The 23,935-nt window shown below is 57.6% G+C and overlaps 1 protein-coding gene, 4 pseudogenes and 4 gene segments (V, D, J or C); all 9 read left to right on the top strand.

Moving 5' to 3' along the window:
• The first annotated feature begins 411 nt into the window (after positions 1-411).
• On the top strand, positions 412-1,795 carry LOC132084045 (T cell receptor alpha variable 4-like). The segment is given in 3 exon segments: positions 412-463; positions 996-1,343; positions 1,758-1,795. Coding segments are annotated over 3 exon segments (438 nt in total).
• Positions 1,796-2,792: 997 nt separating this feature from the next.
• LOC132084044 (T cell receptor alpha variable 4-like) lies at positions 2,793-4,073 on the top strand (annotated as a pseudogene).
• Positions 4,074-4,969: 896 nt separating this feature from the next.
• Positions 4,970-6,355, top strand: LOC132084043 (T cell receptor alpha variable 4-like). The segment is given in 3 exon segments: positions 4,970-5,021; positions 5,556-5,903; positions 6,318-6,355. Coding segments are annotated over 3 exon segments (438 nt in total).
• A 997-nt stretch (positions 6,356-7,352) lies between these two features.
• Positions 7,353-8,404, top strand: LOC132084042 (T cell receptor alpha variable 4-like; annotated as a pseudogene).
• A 1,125-nt stretch (positions 8,405-9,529) lies between these two features.
• LOC132084041 (T cell receptor alpha variable 4-like) lies at positions 9,530-10,913 on the top strand. The segment is given in 3 exon segments: positions 9,530-9,581; positions 10,114-10,461; positions 10,876-10,913. Coding segments are annotated over 3 exon segments (438 nt in total).
• A 997-nt stretch (positions 10,914-11,910) lies between these two features.
• Positions 11,911-12,962, top strand: LOC132084040 (T cell receptor alpha variable 4-like; annotated as a pseudogene).
• Positions 12,963-14,087: 1,125 nt separating this feature from the next.
• Positions 14,088-15,160, top strand: LOC132084038 (T cell receptor alpha variable 4-like; annotated as a pseudogene).
• Positions 15,161-16,244: 1,084 nt separating this feature from the next.
• LOC132084037 (T cell receptor alpha variable 26-2-like) lies at positions 16,245-17,923 on the top strand. The segment is given in 3 exon segments: positions 16,245-16,296; positions 16,796-17,143; positions 17,892-17,923. Coding segments are annotated over 3 exon segments (432 nt in total).
• A 550-nt stretch (positions 17,924-18,473) lies between these two features.
• Positions 18,474-23,935, top strand: part of LOC132084213 (T cell receptor alpha chain MC.7.G5-like) — a 131,445-nt gene continuing 125,983 nt past the window's right edge. The window contains exons 1-2 of the mRNA XM_059489274.1: positions 18,474-18,538; positions 18,971-19,260. Of these exons, the coding sequence (XP_059345257.1) occupies positions 18,487-18,538; positions 18,971-19,260 (342 nt within the window). The 5' untranslated portion in view covers positions 18,474-18,486. The remainder of the gene's footprint in view (positions 18,539-18,970; positions 19,261-23,935) is intronic.

Genomic DNA, 23,935 nt, shown 5'->3' with positions numbered 1-23,935 from the left:
AAAGACTGGGGCTTTATGCCCTGGTCCTGTATCCATGTGTGTGGGTTTCCTTCCAGCGCCCCGAAGATCAACTCGGGAGTCCTCACATGACAGGAAAGGGAGGATGTCAGGGAACAGATGATGGGAGCGAAGGAAAGCCAGGCACTGTCAATCGTGATCTCCGCGGTCCCAGCCCGATCCCCGCCCCCCAGGCCGGCCCCGCCGCTCCCGACGTGCCGAGAGCCGAGCGCCGCCCCGCAGGCCCCGCGCTCGCCTCCGCTCCGTTCCCTGCCAGGACTCGGCCCGAGCCCGAGCGGCAGCGGCGCAGGGCTCAGCCCCGGGGCGGAGCTGGGGCGGCGCAGAGGAGGCGGCGCGGCCGCAGCAGAGCCGGGGCTCAGGGGCACAGCTGGGCTCGGCCGGCGGAGCGGCGGCATGCGGCGGGCTCGGGCCGCGGGGCTGCCGGCGCTGGCTGTGCTGCTGATCGGTGCGTGGGGACTCTGGCCGGGTCAGCGGGCTATGTGAGATCGTCCCCATCTCAAGATTCATCACTTACCCTCCTGTTCCTTTTCGGTTCTTGTTTACCCTCTGTCACCTCCTCTGCCCTTATATTTTTTTCCCTCTGTAAATCATTGCTTCCCACATTCTCTTTCCTCTGATATGTCTGTACCCATCCCATCCCATCCCATCCCATCCCATCCCTTCCCATCCCATCCCATCCCATCCCATCCCATCCCATCCCATCCCATCCCATCCCATCCCATCCCATCCCATCCCATCCCATCCCATCCATCCTTCTATCATTCTTAGCCAGTCTGTTTTTCAGAATTCCTTCTGATTTACCTTCACAACATCCCTCATAGACCCTTATCGTCAATGAAATACTCTCAGACAAATCATGCCTCCATACTCAATTCTCAAAACATATCCAAGATCACTCTAATGTGTCGTCCTCTGCCATCTCCCCTTGTATTGTATTTTGTGTAAAAGAAAACGGATTTTTCTTTTATTTGCGGTAGTAGCTGTGGCCAGAGCCCAGGTAAAGCAGGAGCCATTCATGGAGACCACTGAGGGCACCGGCATCAACATCACCTGCTCACATACCAAAATCGAGATCAGTGATAGGATCCAGTGGTACCGTCAGGTCCCGGGACGAGGACCCGAACTCCTCGCACTCACTATGGAAGAGTCCAAAGAGCTGCCGGATGGTGCAGGACAGCTGTCGGTGTCGGCAGATCGGAGTTCGAGCTGGCTGTGGCTCGCTGAGCCCCGGCGCGGGGACGCGGCCGTGTATTACTGCGCGCTGGGGGCCACGGGCAGAGGAGCCGGGGCTGCGGCCGGGCACGAACCGCCGCGGGCGGGGCCGGGCGGGGCCAGCAGGGGGCGCTGCCGCTCCGCCCGCCGGGGCTGCCGAGCCCCGCTCGTCCCGGGCTGCCGGGCCGGGGCCGACACCAGAACCGACACCGGCACCAGAACCGACACCGGCACCAGAACCGGCAGCGGCACCGGCAATGTTCATCAGAACGGACACCCACAGCGGCAATGGGACCGGGAACCACACCAGAACCGGCAACTGCAGCTCCAGCTTGGAGTCACCCACCTCCCTCAGCCTCTCTTCTCAGCACTGACTTAATGAGTTTTTGCCCCGGCTGCCTGCCCTCCCTAGTACCAATCCCATCCAATCCGAAAGTCTTGTGAGCCACTAAGTGGCTTAGCCATTCTTTAACATCCTCAGTCTGATTTTCAGGGGTTCCATGATGCTCTCCTTCCCTGTCTCCCAGATAAGGAGGCCAGTGGTCCTGATGATAATCAATCCTAATCTTGAAGAATGAGGCACAGAATGTATTAAGTACATCAGGCATTCCCTTGTCTTTGGTGAATATATTCCTCGTGAGAGTGGAGTAAGCACAGAAGAAAACTACAACTGCTGAGACATTTGTCAAGTGGGGAATTGTGTAAGAGAAATTGTGTAAGAGAAATTGTGTAAGAGAAAGACAAAGAGAAGGGGCTTCAGACTCACTTGGTTTCTAGACTCAGAAGGAGACTGGGTGCAGTTGAACAATGATGCAGCAGCCTGGAGGATATTTATCCAGGGAAGAGGTGCTGAAATGCAGTCCCTGCTTCCTGAGCCTTCCTTTTCCAGCTGGTCTAAAAATCATACTCTGCTAGTCCAAACTGCCAACCCAAATAAGGATGGTTTCACCCAAATTTGGATTTTTAGCTAATGCTGTTTGAAATGGTGGGAGTGCCACAGCATGGCTGGGAGTACTGACACAACACACACACACCTGGACACACACAGACACATGGACACACAGACACACGGACACACAGACAGGACTCTCCAGGCCAACGCACAGCTGATCTGCCCCGAGCTGCATTACATTGGTTTCATGGACACGGAGAAAGACTGGGACGTTATGCCAACGTCCTGAATCCGTGTGTGTAGATTTCCTTCCAGTGCCTTGAAGGATAATTCGGGAGTCCCCACATGACAGCAAAGGGAGGATGTCAGGGAACACATTAAGGGAGCGAAGGAAAGCCAGGCACTGTCAGTCGTGATCTCCGCGGTCCCAGCCCGATCCCCGCCCCCCAGGCCGGCCCCGCCGCTCCCGACGTGCCGAGAGCCGAGCGCCGCCCCGCAGGCCCCGCGCTCGCCTCCGCTCCGTTCCCTGCAAGGACTCGGCCCGAGCCCGAGCGGCAGCGGCGCAGGGCTCAGCCCCGGGGCGGAGCTGGGGCGGCGCAGAGGAGGCGGCACGGCCGCAGCAGAGCCGGGGCTCAGGGGCACAGCGAGGCTCGGCCGGCGGAGCGGCGGCATGCGGCGGGCTCGGGCCGCGGGGCTGCCGGCGCTGGCCGTGGTTCTGATCGGTGCGTGAGGGTGCCGAAAGGGCCGCGGGGTGGGGATGGGGTGATTACAGAAGCCCCCGGAGGCTGCCGTCCTGCCTGGCTTATTCACAGACGTCTTGTCGAGAGCTGTCCCCCCATTCAGCCCTCCCTCTTCTCCATCCCTAAGTCCGGCAGAAATCTCTGGGTTCTATTCTTTGCACTATCCTGCAAAAGCGCTGCTTTTTAATACCTCACGAAGTCTGTTCTTACCCCTTCTTACTATTCTACCTTTTTTTTGCTTTCTCCCACATCCTCCCAGCGACTCCACCGACCCTCCTGTCATTCACACATTCCTCTTTCCACAAACGACTAATGGACACTTCTCTTTCTGGGTATCTTGAAATCCTGTGGGAACTCTTTTCCTAAACTTCTCTGTAGGTTCCTGTTTCTGCACGATTTGTACTGTGCATTGTAGGATTTCAGGTTTGTCCTTTTTCTTTCCCTGGCAGTGGCTTCAGGCAGAGCCCAGGTGCAGCAGGAGCCATTCCTGGAAACCACTGAAGGCACCGGCATCAATATCACCTGCATACATCCCAAAAAAGCGAGCAACGAATACATCCATTTCTACCGTCTGCTACCGGGTCGAGCACCCGAATTCCTCGCAGTCATTTACGGAGGCTCCAAGCCACTGCCGGAGATTGCAGGACAGCTGTCGGTGTCGAAGGACGGGCATTCGAGCTGGCTGTGGCTCGCTGAGCCCCGGCGCGGGGACGCGGCCGTGTATTACTGCGCGCTGGGGGCCACGGGCAGAGGAGCCGGGGCTGCGGCCGGGCACGAACCGCCGCGGGCGGGGCCGGGCGGGGCCAGCAGGGGGCGCTGCCGCTCCGCCCGCCGGGGCCGCCGAGCCCCGCTCGTCCCGGGCTGCCGGGCCGGGGCCGCCACCGGAACCGACACCGGCACCAGAACCGACACCGGCACCGGCACCGGCAATGGGACCGGGACCTACATCATAAACGGCAACGCTATCGCCAGCTTAGAGTCACCGACCTCCCTCTGTCCCTTTGCTCAGCACTGCCTTAATTAACTTTTGCCCCAGCTGCCCGATCTCCCCATCACCAATCCTATCCAAAGTCATGTGAGACACTAAGTCGCTTTGAAAATCTTTTCACTTCCCCCTGTCTGGATACCAGGGGTTCCATGCTGCTTGTCTTCCCTGTCTCCCAGATCAGGAGGCCAGTTGTCCTGACAATAATACCGATCTTGACAACTGAGGCACAGAATGTGTAAATCATCTCAGACGCTCCCTTCTCTTTGGTGAATATATTCCCCATGAGAGTGCACTGAGCAAGGAAGAAAACCACCTCAGCTTTGGCATTTGTCATGAGAAAGGGAAGGGGCTTCAGACTCACTTGGTTTCCAGATTCAGAGGCAGCCTGGGCGCAGTTGAACAATGCTGGAGCAGCCTGCAGGAGATTTGTCCAGGAAAGAGGCACTGAAATGCAGTCCCTGCTTCCTGAGCCCTCTTTCTCCAGCTGCTCAAAAATTCACACTCTGTTAATGCCAATTGCAAGAACCAATAATGATGATTTCACCCAAGTTTGGTTTTTTAGCTTAATTCCGTTTGAAATGCTGGGAGTGCTCACACACACACAGACAAATGGACACACAGATGCACGGACACACAGACAGGTCTCTCCAAATCAGTGCACAACTGCTCTCCCCTAAACTGCATCACATTGGTTTCGTAAACACGGACAAAGACTGGGGCTTTATGCCCTGGTCCTGTATCCATGTGTGTGGGTTTCCTTCCAGCGCCCCGAAGATCAACTCGGGAGTCCTCACATGACAGGAAAGGGAGGATGTCAGGGAACAGATGATGGGAGCGAAGGAAAGCCAGGCACTGTCAATCGTGATCTCCGCGGTCCCAGCCCGATCCCCGCCCCCCAGGCCGGCCCCGCCGCTCCCGACGTGCCGAGAGCCGAGCGCCGCCCCGCAGGCCCCGCGCTCGCCTCCGCTCCGTTCCCTGCCAGGACTCGGCCCGAGCCCGAGCGGCAGCGGCGCAGGGCTCAGCCCCGGGGCGGAGCTGGGGCGGCGCAGAGGAGGCGGCGCGGCCGCAGCAGAGCCGGGGCTCAGGGGCACAGCTGGGCTCGGCCGGCGGAGCGGCGGCATGCGGCGGGCTCGGGCCGCGGGGCTGCCGGCGCTGGCTGTGCTGCTGATCGGTGCGTGGGGACTCTGGCCGGGTCAGCGGGCTATGTGAGATCGTCCCCATCTCAAGATTCATCACTTACCCTCCTGTTCCTTTTCGGTTCTTGTTTACCCTCTGTCACCTCCTCTGCCCTTATATTTTTTTCCCTCTGTAAATCATTGCTTCCCACATTCTCTTTCCTCTGATATGTCTGTACCCATCCCATCCCATCCCATCCCATCCCATCCCTTCCCATCCCATCCCATCCATCATCCCATCCCATCCCATCCCATCCCATCCCATCCCATCCCATCCCATCCCATCCCATCCCATCCCATCCATCCTTCTATCATTCTTAGCCAGTCTGTTTTTCAGAATTCCTTCTGATTTACCTTCACAACATCCCTCATAGACCCTTATCGTCAATGAAATACTCTCAGACAAATCATGCCTCCATACTCAATTCTCAAAACATATCCAAGATCACTCTAATGTGTCGTCCTCTGCCATCTCCCCTTGTATTGTATTTTGTGTAAAAGAAAACGGATTTTTCTTTTATTTGCGGTAGTAGCTGTGGCCAGAGCCCAGGTAAAGCAGGAGCCATTCATGGAGACCACTGAGGGCACCGGCATCAACATCACCTGCTCACATACCAAAATCGAGATCAGTGATAGGATCCAGTGGTACCGTCAGGTCCCGGGACGAGGACCCGAACTCCTCGCACTCACTATGAAAGAGTCCAAAGAGCTGCCGGATGGTGCAGGACAGCTGTCGGTGTCGGCAGATCGGAGTTCGAGCTGGCTGTGGCTCGCTGAGCCCCGGCGCGGGGACGCGGCCGTGTATTACTGCGCGCTGGGGGCCACGGGCAGAGGAGCCGGGGCTGCGGCCGGGCACGAACCGCCGCGGGCGGGGCCGGGCGGGGCCAGCAGGGGGCGCTGCCGCTCCGCCCGCCGGGGCTGCCGAGCCCCGCTCGTCCCGGGCTGCCGGGCCGGGGCCGACACCAGAACCGACACCGGCACCAGAACCGACACCGGCACCAGAACCGGCAGCGGCACCGGCAATGTTCATCAGAACGGACACCCACAGCGGCAATGGGACCGGGAACCACACCAGAACCGGCAACTGCAGCTCCAGCTTGGAGTCACCCACCTCCCTCAGCCTCTCTTCTCAGCACTGACTTAATGAGTTTTTGCCCCGGCTGCCTGCCCTCCCTAGTACCAATCCCATCCAATCCGAAAGTCTTGTGAGCCACTAAGTGGCTTAGCCATTCTTTAACATCCTCAGTCTGATTTTCAGGGGTTCCATGATGCTCTCCTTCCCTGTCTCCCAGATAAGGAGGCCAGTGGTCCTGATGATAATCAATCCTAATCTTGAAGAATGAGGCACAGAATGTATTAAGTACATCAGGCATTCCCTTGTCTTTGGTGAATATATTCCTCGTGAGAGTGGAGTAAGCACAGAAGAAAACTACAACTGCTGAGACATTTGTCAAGTGGGGAATTGTGTAAGAGAAATTGTGTAAGAGAAATTGTGTAAGAGAAAGACAAAGAGAAGGGGCTTCAGACTCACTTGGTTTCTAGACTCAGAAGGAGACTGGGTGCAGTTGAACAATGATGCAGCAGCCTGGAGGATATTTATCCAGGGAAGAGGTGCTGAAATGCAGTCCCTGCTTCCTGAGCCTTCCTTTTCCAGCTGGTCTAAAAATCATACTCTGCTAGTCCAAACTGCCAACCCAAATAAGGATGGTTTCACCCAAATTTGGATTTTTAGCTAATGCTGTTTGAAATGGTGGGAGTGCCACAGCATGGCTGGGAGTACTGACACAACACACACACACCTGGACACACACAGACACATGGACACACAGACACACGGACACACAGACAGGACTCTCCAGGCCAACGCACAGCTGATCTGCCCCGAGCTGCATTACATTGGTTTCATGGACACGGAGAAAGACTGGGACGTTATGCCAACGTCCTGAATCCGTGTGTGTAGATTTCCTTCCAGTGCCTTGAAGGATAATTCGGGAGTCCCCACATGACAGCAAAGGGAGGATGTCAGGGAACACATTAAGGGAGCGAAGGAAAGCCAGGCACTGTCAGTCGTGATCTCCGCGGTCCCAGCCCGATCCCCGCCCCCCAGGCCGGCCCCGCCGCTCCCGACGTGCCGAGAGCCGAGCGCCGCCCCGCAGGCCCCGCGCTCGCCTCCGCTCCGTTCCCTGCAAGGACTCGGCCCGAGCCCGAGCGGCAGCGGCGCAGGGCTCAGCCCCGGGGCGGAGCTGGGGCGGCGCAGAGGAGGCGGCACGGCCGCAGCAGAGCCGGGGCTCAGGGGCACAGCGAGGCTCGGCCGGCGGAGCGGCGGCATGCGGCGGGCTCGGGCCGCGGGGCTGCCGGCGCTGGCCGTGGTTCTGATCGGTGCGTGAGGGTGCCGAAAGGGCCGCGGGGTGGGGATGGGGTGATTACAGAAGCCCCCGGAGGCTGCCGTCCTGCCTGGCTTATTCACAGACGTCTTGTCGAGAGCTGTCCCCCCATTCAGCCCTCCCTCTTCTCCATCCCTAAGTCCGGCAGAAATCTCTGGGTTCTATTCTTTGCACTATCCTGCAAAAGCGCTGCTTTTTAATACCTCACGAAGTCTGTTCTTACCCCTTCTTACTATTCTACCTTTTTTTTGCTTTCTCCCACATCCTCCCAGCGACTCCACCGACCCTCCTGTCATTCACACATTCCTCTTTCCACAAACGACTAATGGACACTTCTCTTTCTGGGTATCTTGAAATCCTGTGGGAACTCTTTTCCTAAACTTCTCTGTAGGTTCCTGTTTCTGCACGATTTGTACTGTGCATTGTAGGATTTCAGGTTTGTCCTTTTTCTTTCCCTGGCAGTGGCTTCAGGCAGAGCCCAGGTGCAGCAGGAGCCATTCCTGGAAACCACTGAAGGCACCGGCATCAATATCACCTGCATACATCCCAAAAAAGCGAGCAACGAATACATCCATTTCTACCGTCTGCTACCGGGTCGAGCACCCGAATTCCTCGCAGTCATTTACGGAGGCTCCAAGCCACTGCCGGAGATTGCAGGACAGCTGTCGGTGTCGAAGGACGGGCATTCGAGCTGGCTGTGGCTCGCTGAGCCCCGGCGCGGGGACGCGGCCGTGTATTACTGCGCGCTGGGGGCCACGGGCAGAGGAGCCGGGGCTGCGGCCGGGCACGAACCGCCGCGGGCGGGGCCGGGCGGGGCCAGCAGGGGGCGCTGCCGCTCCGCCCGCCGGGGCCGCCGAGCCCCGCTCGTCCCGGGCTGCCGGGCCGGGGCCACCACCGGAACCGACACCGGCACCAGAACGGACACCGGCACCGGCACCGGCAATGGGACCGGGACCTACATCATAAACGGCAACGCTATCGCCAGCTTAGAGTAACCGACCTCCCTCTGTCCCTTTGCTCAGCACTGCCTTAATTAACTTTTGCCCCAGCTGCCCGATCTCCCCATCACCAATCCTATCCAAAGTCATGTGAGACACTAAGTCGCTTTGAAAATCTTTTCACTTCCCCCTGTCTGGATACCAGGGGTTCCATGCTGCTTGTCTTCCCTGTCTCCCAGATCAGGAGGCCAGTTGTCCTGACAATAATACCGATCTTGACAACTGAGGCACAGAATGTGTAAATCATCTCAGACGCTCCCTTCTCTTTGGTGAATATATTCCCCATGAGAGTGCACTGAGCAAGGAAGAAAACAACCTCAGCTTTGGCATTTGTCATGAGAAAGGGAAGGGGCTTCAGACTCACTTGGTTTCCAGATTCAGAGGCAGCCTGGGCGCAGTTGAACAATGATGGAGCAGCCTGCAGGAGATTTGTCCAGGAAAGAGGCACTGAAATGCAGTCCCTGCTTCCTGAGCCCTCTTTCTCCAGCTGCTCAAAAATTCACACTCTGTTAATGCCAATTGCAAGAACCAATAATGATGATTTCACCCAAGTTTGGTTTTTTAGCTTAATTCCGTTTGAAATGCTGGGAGTGCTCACACACACACAGACAAATGGACACACAGATGCACGGACACACAGACAGGTCTCTCCAAATCAGTGCACAACTGCTCTCCCCTAAACTGCATCACATTGGTTTCGTAAACACGGACAAAGACTGGGGCTTTATGCCCTGGTCCTGTATCCATGTGTGTGGGTTTCCTTCCAGCGCCCCGAAGGACAACTCGGGAGTCCTCACATGACAGGAAAGGGAGGATGTCAGGGAACAGATGATGGGAGCGAAGGAAAGCCAGGCACTGTCAATCGTGATCTCCGCGGTCCCAGCCCGATCCCCGCCCCCCAGGCCGGCCCCGCCGCTCCCGACGTGCCGAGAGCCGAGCGCCGCCCCGCAGGCCCCGCGCTCGCCTCCGCTCCGTTCCCTGCCAGGACTCGGCCCGAGCCCGAGCGGCAGCGGCGCAGGGCTCAGCCCCGGGGCGGAGCTGGGGCGGCGCAGAGGAGGCGGCGCGGCCGCAGCAGAGCCGGGGCTCAGGGGCACAGCTGGGCTCGGCCGGCGGAGCGGCGGCATGCGGCGGGCTCGGGCCGCGGGGCTGCCGGCGCTGGCTGTGCTGCTGATCGGTGCGTGGGGACTCTGGCCGGGTCAGCGGGCTATGTGAGATCGTCCCCATCTCAAGATTCATCACTTACCCTCCTGTTCCTTTTCGGTTCTTGTTTACCCTCTGTCACCTCCTCTGCCCTTATATTTTTTTCCCTCTGTAAATCATTGCTTCCCACATTCTCTTTCCTCTGATATGTCTGTACCCATCCCATCCCATCCCATCCCATCCCATCCCTTCCCATCCCATCCCATCCCATCCCATCCCATCCCATCCCATCCCATCCCATCCCATCCCATCCCATCCCATCCCATCCCATCCCATCCATCCTTCTATCATTCTTAGCCAGTCTGTTTTTCAGAATTCCTTCTGATTTACCTTCACAACATCCCTCATAGACCCTTATCGTCAATGAAATACTCTCAGACAAATCATGCCTCCATACTCAATTCTCAAAACATATCCAAGATCACTCTAATGTGTCGTCCTCTGCCATCTCCCCTTGTATTGTATTTTGTGTAAAAGAAAACGGATTTTTCTTTTATTTGCGGTAGTAGCTGTGGCCAGAGCCCAGGTAAAGCAGGAGCCATTCATGGAGACCACTGAGGGCACCGGCATCAACATCACCTGCTCACATACCAAAATCGAGATCAGTGATAGGATCCAGTGGTACCGTCAGGTCCCGGGACGAGGACCCGAACTCCTCGCACTCACTATGAAAGAGTCCAAAGAGCTGCCGGATGGTGCAGGACAGCTGTCGGTGTCGGCAGATCGGAGTTCGAGCTGGCTGTGGCTCGCTGAGCCCCGGCGCGGGGACGCGGCCGTGTATTACTGCGCGCTGGGGGCCACGGGCAGAGGAGCCGGGGCTGCGGCCGGGCACGAACCGCCGCGGGCGGGGCCGGGCGGGGCCAGCAGGGGGCGCTGCCGCTCCGCCCGCCGGGGCTGCCGAGCCCCGCTCGTCCCGGGCTGCCGGGCCGGGGCCGACACCAGAACCGACACCGGCACCAGAACCGACACCGGCACCAGAACCGGCAGCGGCACCGGCAATGTTCATCAGAACGGACACCCACAGCGGCAATGGGACCGGGAACCACACCAGAACCGGCAACTGCAGCTCCAGCTTGGAGTCACCCACCTCCCTCAGCCTCTCTTCTCAGCACTGACTTAATGAGTTTTTGCCCCGGCTGCCTGCCCTCCCTAGTACCAATCCCATCCAATCCGAAAGTCTTGTGAGCCACTAAGTGGCTTAGCCATTCTTTAACATCCTCAGTCTGATTTTCAGGGGTTCCATGATGCTCTCCTTCCCTGTCTCCCAGATAAGGAGGCCAGTGGTCCTGATGATAATCAATCCTAATCTTGAAGAATGAGGCACAGAATGTATTAAGTACATCAGGCATTCCCTTGTCTTTGGTGAATATATTCCTCGTGAGAGTGGAGTAAGCACAGAAGAAAACTACAACTGCTGAGACATTTGTCAAGTGGGGAATTGTGTAAGAGAAATTGTGTAAGAGAAATTGTGTAAGAGAAAGACAAAGAGAAGGGGCTTCAGACTCACTTGGTTTCTAGACTCAGAAGGAGACTGGGTGCAGTTGAACAATGATGCAGCAGCCTGGAGGACATTTATCCAGGGAAGAGGTGCTGAAATGCAGTCCCTGCTTCCTGAGCCTTCCTTTTCCAGCTGGTCTAAAAATCATACTCTGCTAGTCCAAACTGCCAACCCAAATAAGGATGGTTTCACCCAAATTTGGATTTTTAGCTAATGCTGTTTGAAATGGTGGGAGTGCCACAGCATGGCTGGGAGTACTGACACAACACACACACACCTGGACACACACAGACACATGGACACACAGACACACGGACACACAGACAGGACTCTCCAGGCCAACGCACAGCTGATCTGCCCCGAGCTGCATTACATTGGTTTCATGGACACGGAGAAAGACTGGGACGTTATGCCAACGTCCTGAATCCGTGTGTGTAGATTTCCTTCCAGTGCCTTGAAGGATAATTCGGGAGTCCCCACATGACAGCAAAGGGAGGATGTCAGGGAACACATTAAGGGAGCGAAGGAAAGCCAGGCACTGTCAGTCGTGATCTCCGCGGTCCCAGCCCGATCCCCGCCCCCCAGGCCGGCCCCGCCGCTCCCGACGTGCCGAGAGCCGAGCGCCGCCCCGCAGGCCCCGCGCTCGCCTCCGCTCCGTTCCCTGCAAGGACTCGGCCCGAGCCCGAGCGGCAGCGGCGCAGGGCTCAGCCCCGGGGCGGAGCTGGGGCGGCGCAGAGGAGGCGGCACGGCCGCAGCAGAGCCGGGGCTCAGGGGCACAGCGAGGCTCGGCCGGCGGAGCGGCGGCATGCGGCGGGCTCGGGCCGCGGGGCTGCCGGCGCTGGCCGTGGTTCTGATCGGTGCGTGAGGGTGCCGAAAGGGCCGCGGGGTGGGGATGGGGTGATTACAGAAGCCCCCGGAGGCTGCCGTCCTGCCTGGCTTATTCACAGACGTCTTGTCGAGAGCTGTCCCCCCATTCAGCCCTCCCTCTTCTCCATCCCTAAGTCCGGCAGAAATCTCTGGGTTCTATTCTTTGCACTATCCTGCAAAAGCGCTGCTTTTTAATACCTCACGAAGTCTGTTCTTACCCCTTCTTACTATTCTACCTTTTTTTTGCTTTCTCCCACATCCTCCCAGCGACTCCACCGACCCTCCTGTCATTCACACATTCCTCTTTCCACAAACGACTAATGGACACTTCTCTTTCTGGGTATCTTGAAATCCTGTGGGAACTCTTTTCCTAAACTTCTCTGTAGGTTCCTGTTTCTGCACGATTTGTACTGTGCATTGTAGGATTTCAGGTTTGTCCTTTTTCTTTCCCTGGCAGTGGCTTCAGGCAGAGCCCAGGTGCAGCAGGAGCCATTCCTGGAAACCACTGAAGGCACCGGCATCAATATCACCTGCATACATCCCAAAAAAGCGAGCAACGAATACATCCATTTCTACCGTCTGCTACCGGGTCGAGCACCCGAATTCCTCGCAGTCATTTACGGAGGCTCCAAGCCACTGCCGGAGATTGCAGGACAGCTGTCGGTGTCGAAGGACGGGCATTCGAGCTGGCTGTGGCTCGCTGAGCCCCGGCGCGGGGACGCGGCCGTGTATTACTGCGCGCTGGGGGCCACGGGCAGAGGAGCCGGGGCTGCGGCCGGGCACGAACCGCCGCGGGCGGGGCCGGGCGGGGCCAGCAGGGGGCGCTGCCGCTCCGCCCGCCGGGGCCGCCGAGCCCCGCTCGTCCCGGGCTGCCGGGCCGGGGCCGCCACCGGAACCGACACCGGCACCAGAACGGACACCGGCACCGGCACCGGCAATGGGACCGGGACCTACATCATAAACGGCAACGCTATCGCCAGCTTAGAGTAACCGACCTCCCTCTGTCCCTTTGCTCAGCACTGCCTTAATTAACTTTTGCCCCAGCTGCCCGATCTCCCCATCACCAATCCTATCCAAAGTCATGTGAGACACTAAGTCGCTTTGAAAATCTTTTCACTTCCCCCTGTCTGGATACCAGGGGTTCCATGCTGCTTGTCTTCCCTGTCTCCCAGATCAGGAGGCCAGTTGTCCTGACAATAATACCGATCTTGACAACTGAGGCACAGAATGTGTAAATCATCTCAGACGCTCCCTTCTCTTTGGTGAATATATTCCCCATGAGAGTACACTGAGCAAGGAAGAAAACAACCTCAGCTTTGGCATTTGTCATGAGAAAGGGAAGGGGCTTCAGACTCACTTGGTTTCCAGATTCAGAGGCAGCCTGGGCGCAGTTGAACAATGATGGAGCAGCCTGCAGGAGATTTGTCCAGGAAAGAGGCACTGAAATGCAGTCCCTGCTTCCTGAGCCCTCTTTCTCCAGCTGCTCAAAAATTCACACTCTGTTAATGCCAATTGCAAGAACCAATAATGATGATTTCACCCAAGTTTGGTTTTTTAGCTTAATTCCGTTTGAAATGCTGGGAGTGCTCACACACACACAGACAAATGGACACACAGATGCACGGACACACAGACAGGTCTCTCCAAATCAGTGCACAACTGCTCTCCCCTAAACTGCATCACATTGGTTTCGTAAACACGGACAAAGGCTGGGGCTTTATGCCCAGGTCCTGTATCCATGTGTGTGGGTTTCCTTCCAGCGCCCCGAAGGACAACTCGGGAGTCCTCACATGACAGCAAAGGGAGGATGTGAGGGAACAGATGATGGGAGCGAAGGAAAGCCAGGCACTGTCAATCGTGATCTCCGCGGTCCCAGCCCGATCCCCGCCCCCCAGGCCGGCCCCGCCGCTCCCGACGTGCCGAGAGCCGAGCGCCGCCCCGCAGGCCCCGCGCTCGCCTCCGCTCCGTTCCCCGCCAGGGCTCGGCCCGAGCCCGAGCGGCAGCGGCGCAGGGCTCAGCCCCGGGGCGGAGCTGGGGCGGCGCAGAGGAGGCGGCACGGCCGCAGCAGAGCCGGGGCTCAGGGGCACAGCGAGGCTCGGCCGGCGGAGCGGCGGCATGCGGCGGGCTCGGGCCGCGGGGCTGCCGGCGCTGGCCGTGGTTCTGATCGGTGCGTGAGGGTGCCGAAAGGGCCGCGGGGTGGGGATGGGGTGATTACAGAAGCCCCCGGAGGCTGCCGTCCTGCCTGGCTTATTCACAAACGTCTTGTCGAGAGCTGTTCCCGCATTCAGCCCTCCCTCTTCTCCATCCCTAAGTCCGACAGAAATCTCTGGGTTCTATTCTTTGCACTATCCTGCAAAAGCGCTGCTTTTTAATAACTCATGAAGTCTGTTCTTACCCCTTCTTACTATTCTACCTTTTTTTTTGCTTTCTCCCACATCCTCCCAGCGACTCCACCGACCCTCCTGTCATTCACACATTCCTCTTTCCACAAACGACTAATGGACACTTCTCTTTCTGGGTATCTTGAAATCCTGTGGGAACTCTTTTCCTAAACTTCTCTGTAGGTTCCTGTTTCTGCACGATTTGTACTGTGCATTGTAGGATTTCAGGTTTGTCCTTTTTCTTTCCCTGGCAGTGGCTTCAGGCACAGCCCAGGTGCAGCAGGAGCCATTCCTAGAGACCACCGAGGGCACCGGCATCAATATCACCTGCATACATCCCAAAAAAGCGAGCAACGAATACATCCATTTATACCGTCTGCTCCCGGGTCGAGCACCCGAATTCCTCGCAGTCATTTATGGAGGCTCTAAGCCACTGCCGGACATTGCAGGACAGGTGTCGATGTCGAAGGATGGGCGTTCGAGCTGGCTGTGGCTCGCTGAGCCCCGGCGCGGGGACGCGGCCGTGTATTACTGCGCGCTGGGGGCCACGGGCAGAGGAGCCGGGGCTGCGGCCGGGCACGAACCGCCGCGGGCGGGGCCGGGCGGGGCCAGCAGGGGGCGCTGCCGCTCCGCCCGCCGGGGCCGCCGAGCCCCGCTCGTCCCGGGCTGCCGGGCCGGGGCCGACACCAGAACGGACACCGGCACCGACAATGGGACCCGGACCCATGCCAGAACCGACACCGACAACGGCATCTCCAGCTTAGAGTCACCGACCTCCCTAAGCCCCTCTTCTCAGCACTGCCTTAATGAGCTTTTGCCCCAGCTGCCTCATCTCCCCAGCACCAATCCCATCCAATCCCTAGGTCTTGTGAGCCTCGAAGAGGCTTAGCAAATCTTTAACTTTCTCTGTCTGGATCACATAGGTTCTTTGCTGCTTGCCCTCCCTGTCTCCCAGACCAGGAGGCCACTTCTCCTGAAGATAATCAATCCTAATCTTGAACGCTGAGGCAAAGAACATGTAAAGCACCTCAGCCGTTCCCTTGTATTTGGTGAATACATTCCCGAGGAGAGTGGACTGAGTTCAGAAGAAAATAAGCACTGCTGAGACATTTGTCGTGTGGGTAATTTTGTAAGAGAAAGAGAAAGGGAAGGAGCTTCAGACTCACCTAGTTTCGGCACTCACAAGAAGCCTGGGTGCAGTTGAACAATGATGCAGCAGCCAGCAAGAGATTTATCCAGGGTAGGGATGCTGAAATGCAATCCCTGCTTCCTGAGCCCTCCTTTTTAATTTGCTCTAGACATCACACTCTGCTACTGCAAATTGCTAACCCCAATAAGTATTGTTTCGAGCAAGTTTGGATTTTTAGTTTAATTCCATTTGAAATGCTGGGGGCGCCTCAGCATGGCTGGGAGTGCTTACACACACACGGACACATGGACACAGAGACATACCGGCAGCTGTCTAAAGGCCAGTGCACAGCTGCTCTCCCCTGAGCTGCATCGCATCGGTTTCGTGAACACAGAGAAGGGCTGGGGCTTTATGACCAGGTTCTGTATCCGTGCGTATGGGTTACATTCAAATGCCCTGAATGATAATTCCGGAGTCCCCACATGACAGCAAAGGGAGGATGTCAGGGAACACATTATGGGAGCGAAGGAAGCCCAGGCACTGTCAATCCTGATCTCCACAGTCCCAGCCCGATCCCCGCCCCCCAGGCCGGCCCCGCGCTCGCCTCCGCTCCGTTCCCTGCCAGGACTCGGCCCGAGCCCGAGCGGCAGCGGCGCAGGGCTCAGCCCCGGGGCGGAGCTGGGGCGGCGCAGAGGAGGCGGCACGGCCGCAGCAGAGCCGGGGCTCAGGGGCACAGCGAGGCTCGGCCGGCGGAGCGGCGGCATGCGGCGGGCTCGGGCCGCGGGGCTGCCGGCGCTGGCTGTGCTGCTCATCGGTGCGTGGGGGCTGCGAATGAGCCGCGGTCTGGGTTTGAGGTGACCCCGTTGGTCCCTGCAAGCTGCCGTCCTGCCTGGCTTATTCATGACCTTCCCCTAGTGCTGATCTCCCGTTCATCCCTCCCGTTTTCCATCTCATACTCCTGCAGAAATCTAATTCTATTCTATGTTCAACTCTGCAGAAGCATTCAAGTCCTCTCGTTCTTTATTACTTACAGAGTCAGTCCTTGCCCCTTCTAACTCCTTTTCTTTTTGTTCTTTTTCCCACTTCCCTCCTTTCTCCAGGGAGTGCACCATTCTTCCTGGCATTCTGGCATTCATCTCTTCACAAAGCAGAAATGGAGATTTCTCTTCCTGCCTATCTTGAAATCCCCTCGGTACTTTTTCTCTCATCATCTCTGTACATTCCTCATTGTATCTGCAGGCTTTCTTCTCTGAAGTAGGGCATTGGAGGATTTTTGGAGGATTTTAGCCTTGTCCTTTTTCTGTTCCCGGCAGTGGCTTCAGGCAGAGCCCAGGTGCAGCAGGAGCCATTCCTGGAAATCATCGAGGGCACCGGCATCAACATTACCTGCACACATTCCAAGAAACTGAGCGGCGACTACATCCATTTCTACCGTCAGCTCCCGGGCCAAAGCCCCGAATTCCTCGCCCTCACTGCTAAAAGCTCCAAGCTGCTGTCGAGCATTGCAGGACAGCTGTCGGTGTCGGAGGACGGGAGTTCGAGCTGGCTGTGGCTCGCTGAGCCCCGGCGCGGGGACGCGGCCGTGTATTACTGCGCGCTGAGGGCCACGGGCAGAGGAGCCGGGGCTGCGGCCGGGCACGAACCGCCGCGGGCGGGGCCGGGCGGGGCCAGCAGGGGGCGCTGCCGCTCCGCCCGCCGGGGCCGCCGAGCCCCGCTCGTCCCGGGCTGCCGGGCCGGGGCCGCCACCGGAACCGACACCAGCACCAGAACCGACACCGGCAGCGGCAATAGTTACTGGCACTGGCAATGGGACCGGGACCGACACGAGCAGTGTCATTGACACCGACACCCACATCACCATCGACAGCGGCAGCTCCAACTTGGAGTCTCCGACCTCCCTCAGTCGCTCTTCTCAGCACTGTCTTAATGATATTTTGCCGCAGCTGCCTTGTCTCCTTAGCATCAGTCCCGTCCAATCCCAAAGTCTTGTGAACCTCCAAGTAGCTTTGCAAATCTTTAACTTGCTCTCTGTGCATTACAGGTGTTCCCTGTCTCCCAGATCAGGAGGCCAGTTCTCCTTATGATAAGCAATCCTAGTTCTGAAGACTGAGGCAAAGAAGGTGTTAAGCATCTCAGACGCTCCCTTCTCTTTGGTGAATATAATCCCCATGACAGTGGACTGAGCAAGGAAGAAAACAACCTCAGCTTTGGCATTTGTCATGAGAAAGGGAAGGGGCTTCAGACTCACTTGGTTTCCAGATTCAGAGGCAGCCTGAGTGCAGTAGAATAATGATGGAGCAGCCTGCAGGAGATTTGTCCAGGAAAGAGGCACTGAAATGCAGTCCCTGCTTCCTGAGCCCTCTTTCTCCAGCTCCTCAAAAATTCACACTCTTTTAATGCCAATTGCAGGAACCAATAAGGATGATTTCACCCAAGTTTAGTTTTTTAGCTTAATTCCGTTTGAAATGCTGGGAGTGCTCACACACACAGCCAAATGGACACACAGATACACGGACACACAGACAGGTCTCTCCATATCAGTGCACAACTGCTCTCCCCTAAACTGCATCACACTGGTTTCGTGGACAAGGACAAAGGCTGGGGCTTTATGCCCAGGTCCTGTATCAATGTGTGTGGGTTTCCTTCCAGCGCCCCGAAGGACAACTCGGGAGTCCTCACATGACAGCAAAGGGAGGATGTGAAGGAACACATTAAGGGAGCGAAGGAAAGCCAGGCACTGTCAATCGTGATCTCCACGGTCCCAGCCCGATCCCCGCCCCCCAGGCCGGCCCCGCCGCTCCCGACGTGCCGAGAGCCGAGCGCCGCCCCGCAGGCCCCGCGCTCGCCTCCGCTCCGTTCCCTGCCAGGACTCGGCCCGAGCCCGAGCGGCAGCAGCGCAGGGCTCAGCCCCGGGGCGGAGCTGGGGCGGCGCAGAGGAGGCGGCGCGGCCGCAGCAGAGCCGGGGCTCAGGGGCACAGCGAGGCTCGGCCGGCGGAGCGGCGGCATGCGGCGGGCTCGGGCCGCGGGGCTGCCGGCGCTGGCTGTGCTGCTCATCGGTGCGTGGGGGTGGCGGGAGGCTCAGCGGGCTATGCGAGATCCGCCCCATTTCAGAATTCATTTCTCATCTTCTTGTTCCTTTTCGGTCCTTCTTTACGCTCTGTCCCACCCTCTGTTAAACACTGCTTCCCAAGTTGTCTTTTCTTCTTTGTATGGATTCATCCATCCATCCATCCATCCATCCATCCATCCATCCATCCATCCATCCATCTATCTCTCTCAGCCACTCTGTTTCTCACATTTTCTTCTAATTTACTTTCAGAACATCCCTCGTAGGTTCGTATCCTCAAACAAGCGCTCTTAGACAAATCATGTCTCCATACTCTATTATCAAAACATATCCAACTCGCTCTGATCTGTTGTCCTCTCCCATCAGTCCTTGCTTGTCACTTTCTGTAAAAGAAAACTGATTCCTTTTTTCTCTGCGGCAGTGGCTGTGGCCAGAGCCCAGGTACAACAGGAGCCATTCCTGGAAACCACCGAGGGCACCGGCATCAACATCACCTGCTCACATCCCAAAATCCAGAGCAGCGAATTGATCTACTGGTACCGACAACTCCCTGGCCGAGGACCCGAACTCCTCATGAGCATTCACAAAGACTCGAAAAAGATGCCGGACAATGCAGGACAGCTGTCGGTGTCGGCAGATCGGCGTTCGAGCTGGCTGTGGCTCGCTGAGCCCCGGCGTGGGGACGCGGCCGTGTATTACTGCGCGCTGGGGGCCACGGGCAGAGGAGCCGGGGCTGCGGCCGGGCACGAACCGCCGCGGGCGGGGCCGGGCGGGGCCAGCAGGGGGCGCTGCCGCTCCGCCCGCCGGGCTCCCGGGCCGCGCCTGCGCAGCTCCTTCCTCTGCCCCGGGCCCGCAGCACCGACAGCGCCCGTGGCAGCCAAAGGCCCGCGCGCTCCGGGCCTGCCGGGCCTCACTTTGACTGCTGTTGCTTCTCCTCACTTCCAGCACATCCCTGAGCTTCCCTGATGCATTGCTGGGAATATAGCAGCACCATGAGTAGGAGAAGAACCATTTAAAGAAGTTGCACTTCATATGCACGGGTTCACGGTCCCACAAACACATACTGGAGCTTGCACACACCCAAAGAGTAAGGCAAGGCTCTGCATTTATTAAAAGGTGTGTGCATGCACGTTTCCAAAGTTGAGGCAAGCACAGATGCTTGTCCTTCTGCCGTGTCCCCACTGCTGTGCAAACACGCACGCTCGCTTCTATTCCTTCTCCTGCACCCAAGTGCCTGAACGCACATCTGCGTGAACACCCCTGTCCAGAGATGTGCACACATAAAGCACATCCCAACACGGATCTCTTCCCACACACTTGCATATACACCTTCCATTCTTCCCTCCTCAGCTCACTCTGAGGGCCACTTGTTTTTTCCTCCCCGTGTGTCGGTATAGGACTGCTGTTTCTGACCCTGCCCTGTTGAAATTGCCTTCAGGAAAGTATTTGGAATTCGCTGGGCATCTTACTTTGTGTTCACCCTGTAAGCACACAAACCATGCCAGGGCCTTGCCTGACTCCTCGTCCTTCCCTACAAGGCTCCAGTCCTGCTGCAGCTGTTCCCAGGTTCCCTCAGGAGCCTCCATGGCTGATTGTGTCCTTGCCTGTGTTCCTGGTTTGTGTGCGCTTGTGTTCAGGCGTGCACAGGAATCCATGTGGGAGCAGAAATTCGTGCATGAATCGCCCCCAATATGCAGAAGCCTCTGTGCGCGTGTGTGTGTGTGTGTGTGTGTGTTTCGGTGTGTATGTGTACATGTCTGTCCATTAGTGTGTGTTTCTGTGTGTGTGTGTGTGTGTGTGTGTGTCTGTGCCCTATTGTGTTACTCAGCCAGTGAAATGCGTTGATCGCAATGAAGACACAGGTCACTGCTCTGCCTTGAGCATCACAGAGCAGCATTTGCCCAGATTCAAAAGGAGTCCAGGTGTAATTGGACAATGATGCAGCAGCCTGGAAGAGATTTGCCCATGGAAGAGGCGCTGAAATGCAGCCCTCCTTATCCAGCTACTGTAAACACAGACACACGGACACATGGACATACAGACAGGACTCTCCAGGCCAGTGCACAGCTGATCTCCCCTGAACTGCGCAATATTCATTTCATGGACACGGAGAAAGGCTGAGGCTTTATGCCCAAGTCCTGTATCCGTGTATGTGGAATGTTTTACAGTATCCTGAAGAACAATTCGGGAGTCCTCACACGACAGCAAAGGGAGGATGTCATTATGGGAGCGAAGGAAAGCCAGGCACTGTCAATCGTGATCTCCACGGTCCCAGCCCGATCCCCGCCCCCCAGGCCGGCCCCGCCGCTCCCGACGTGCCAAGAGCCGAGCGCCGCCCCGCAGGCCCCGCGCTCGCCTCCGCTCCGTTCCCTGCCAGGACTCGGCCCGAGCCCGAGCGGCAGCGGCGCAGGGCTCAGCCCCGGGGCGGAGCTGGGGCGGCGCAGAGGAGGCGGCGCGGCCGCAGCAGAGCCGGGGCTCAGGGGCACAGCGAGGCTCGGCCGGCGGAGCGGCGGCATGCGGCGGGCTCGGGCCGCGGGGCTGCCGGCGCTGGCTGTGCTGCTGATCGGTGCGTGGGGTTTAGCACCAAGGGGGCCGGGGATGGGGCTGGAGTATTCCCCAGGGAGACTGGCACGGATTTTTCCCTCTCCTCTCCAACTCCTTCTCTCTCCTGGTCTCCCTGCCATCACTCATCCCAGCAAGCCTTCATCATTTTCGTTGGTAAAGCCTGCCTGCATGTATTCCTGCTTTTCCATGCACCTATACCTTGCTCCATACATCCAGCATTTATTTTTACCCTGAATACAGCATTCTGTTCTTCACTTAAACTCCTAATTTCACCATCCATCTGTGCATGTGCAGACCTAACTTCTGCTTTATCTAGGCATGCATGAATTTCGAATTCCTCACATTCCCTTCGAGTCTGCCTCTGACTTGTGGCCACTGTTCCCGACTCTGTCTGGCAAAAGAAACCTCAGAATCCCACGGTTTTACCATGTTTGTGCTTTCTCTGTCCTTCCCCAGCAGTGGCCACGAACACAGACCAAGTGCAGCAGACGCCGTGGGCAGAGACCACCGAGGGCACCGGCATCAACATCACTTGCCAGAACCCCAAAACTGCTGCCGACTCTACCCAGTGGTACCGCCAATTCCCACACCAAGCCCCCCAGCTAATAGCAATAGCTGTCGTAGGCACAAAACCCGTGCTGGAGCCAAAGGGGAGTCTGACGGTGTCGTCAGATCGGCGTTCGAGCTGGCTGTGGCTCGCTGAGCCCCGGCGCGGGGACGCGGCCGTGTATTACTGCGCGCTGGGGGCCACGGGCAGAGGAGCCGGGGCTGCGGCCGGGCACGAACCGCCGCGGGCGGGGCCGGGCGGGGCCAGCAGGGGGCGCTGCCGCTCCGCCCGCCGGGGCCGCCGAGCCCCGCTCGTCCCGGGCTGCCGGGCCGGGGCCGCCACCAGAACCGACACCGGCACCAGAACCGACACCGGCAGCGGCAATAGTTACTGGCACTGGCAATGGGACCGGGACCGACACGAGCGGTGTCATTGACACCGACACCCACATCACCATCGACAGCGGCAGCTCCAACTTGGAGTCTCCGACCTCCCTCAGTCGCTCTTCTCAGCACTGTCTTAATGATATTTTGCCGCAGCTGCCTCGTCTCCTTAGCATCAGTCCCGTCCAATCCCAAAGTCTTGTGAACCTCCAAGTAGCTTTGCAAATCTTTAACTTGCTCTCTGTGCATTACAGGTGTTCCCTGTCTCCCAGATCAGGAGGCCAGTTCTCCTTATGATAAGCAATCCTAGTTCTGAAGACTGAGGCAAAGAAGGTGTTAAGCATCTCAGACGCTCCCTTCTCTTTGGTGAATATAATCCCCATGACAGTGGACTGAGCAAGGAAGAAAACAACCTCAGCTTTGGCATTTGTCATGAGAAAGGGAAGGGGCTTCAGACTCACTTGGTTTCCAGATTCAGAGGCAGCCTGGGTGCAGTAGAATAATGATGGAGCAGCCTGCATGAGATTTGTTCAGGAAAGAGGCACTGAAATGCAGTCCCTGCTTCCTGAGCCCTCTTTCTCCAGCTCCTCAAAAATTCACACTCTTTTAATGCCAATTGCAGGAACCAATAAGGATGATTTCACCCAAGTTTAGTTTTTTAGCTTAATTCCGTTTGAAATGCTGGGAGTGCTCACACACACAGCCAAATGGACACACAGATACACGGACACACAGACAGGTCTCTCCATATCAGTGCACAACTGCTCTCCCCTAAACTGCATCACACTGGTTTCGTGGACAAGGACAAAGGCTGGGGCTTTATGCCCAGGTCCTGCATCAATGTGTGTGGGTTTCCTTCCAGCGCCCCGAAGGACAACTCGGGAGTCCCCACATGACAGCAAAGAGAGGATGTGAAGGAACACATTGTGGGAGCGAAGGAAAGCCAGGCACTGTCAATCGTGATCTCCACGGTCCCAGCCCGATCCCCGCCCCCCAGGCCGGCCCCGCCGCTCCCGACGTGCCGAGAGCCGAGCGCCGCCCCGCAGGCCCCGCGCTCGCCTCCGCTCCGTTCCCTGCCAGGACTCGGCCCGAGCCCGAGCGGCAGCGGCGCAGGGCTCAGCCCCGGGGCGGAGCTGGGGCGGCGCAGAGGAGGCGGCGCGGCCGCAGCAGAGCCGGGGCTCAGGGGCACAGCGAGGCTCGGCCGGCGGAGCGGCGGCATGCGGCGGGCTCGGGCCGCGGGGCTGCCGGCACTGGCTGTGCTGCTGATCGGTGCGTGGGGGTGGCGGGAGGCTCAGCGGGCTATGCGAGATCCGCCCCATTTCAGAATTCATTTCTCATCTTCTTGTTCCTTTTCGGTCCTTCTTTACGCTCTGTCCCACCCTCTGTTAAACACTGCTTCCCAAGTTGTCTTTTCTTCTTTGTATGGATTCATCCATCCATCCATCCATCCATCCATCCATCCATCCATCCATCCATCCATCCATCTCTCTCAGCCACTCTGTTTCTCACATTTTCTTCTAATTTACTTTCAGAACATCCCTCGTAGGTTCGTATCCTCAAACAAGCGCTCTTAGACAAATCATGTCTCCATACTCTATTATCAAAACATATCCAACTCGCTCTGATCTGTTGTCCTCTCCCATCAGTCCTTGCTTGTCACTTTCTGTAAAAGAAAACTGATTCCTTTTTTCTCTGCGGCAGTGGCTGTGGCCAGAGCCCAGGTACAACAGGAGCCATTCCTGGAAACCACCGAGGGCACCGGCATCAACATCACCTGCTCACATCCCAAAATCCAGAGCAGCGAATTGATCTACTGGTACCGACAACTCCCTGGCCGAGGACCCGAACTCCTCATGAGCATTCACAAAGACTCGAAAAAGATGCCGGACAA

Source organism: Ammospiza nelsoni, chromosome 26, assembly GCF_027579445.1.
Source record: "Ammospiza nelsoni isolate bAmmNel1 chromosome 26, bAmmNel1.pri, whole genome shotgun sequence".
Taxonomy (NCBI): Eukaryota; Metazoa; Chordata; class Aves; order Passeriformes; family Passerellidae; genus Ammospiza; species Ammospiza nelsoni.
The sequence above is the reverse complement of the archived record's forward strand: the minus strand, read 5'-3'. Positions and strand labels throughout refer to the sequence as shown.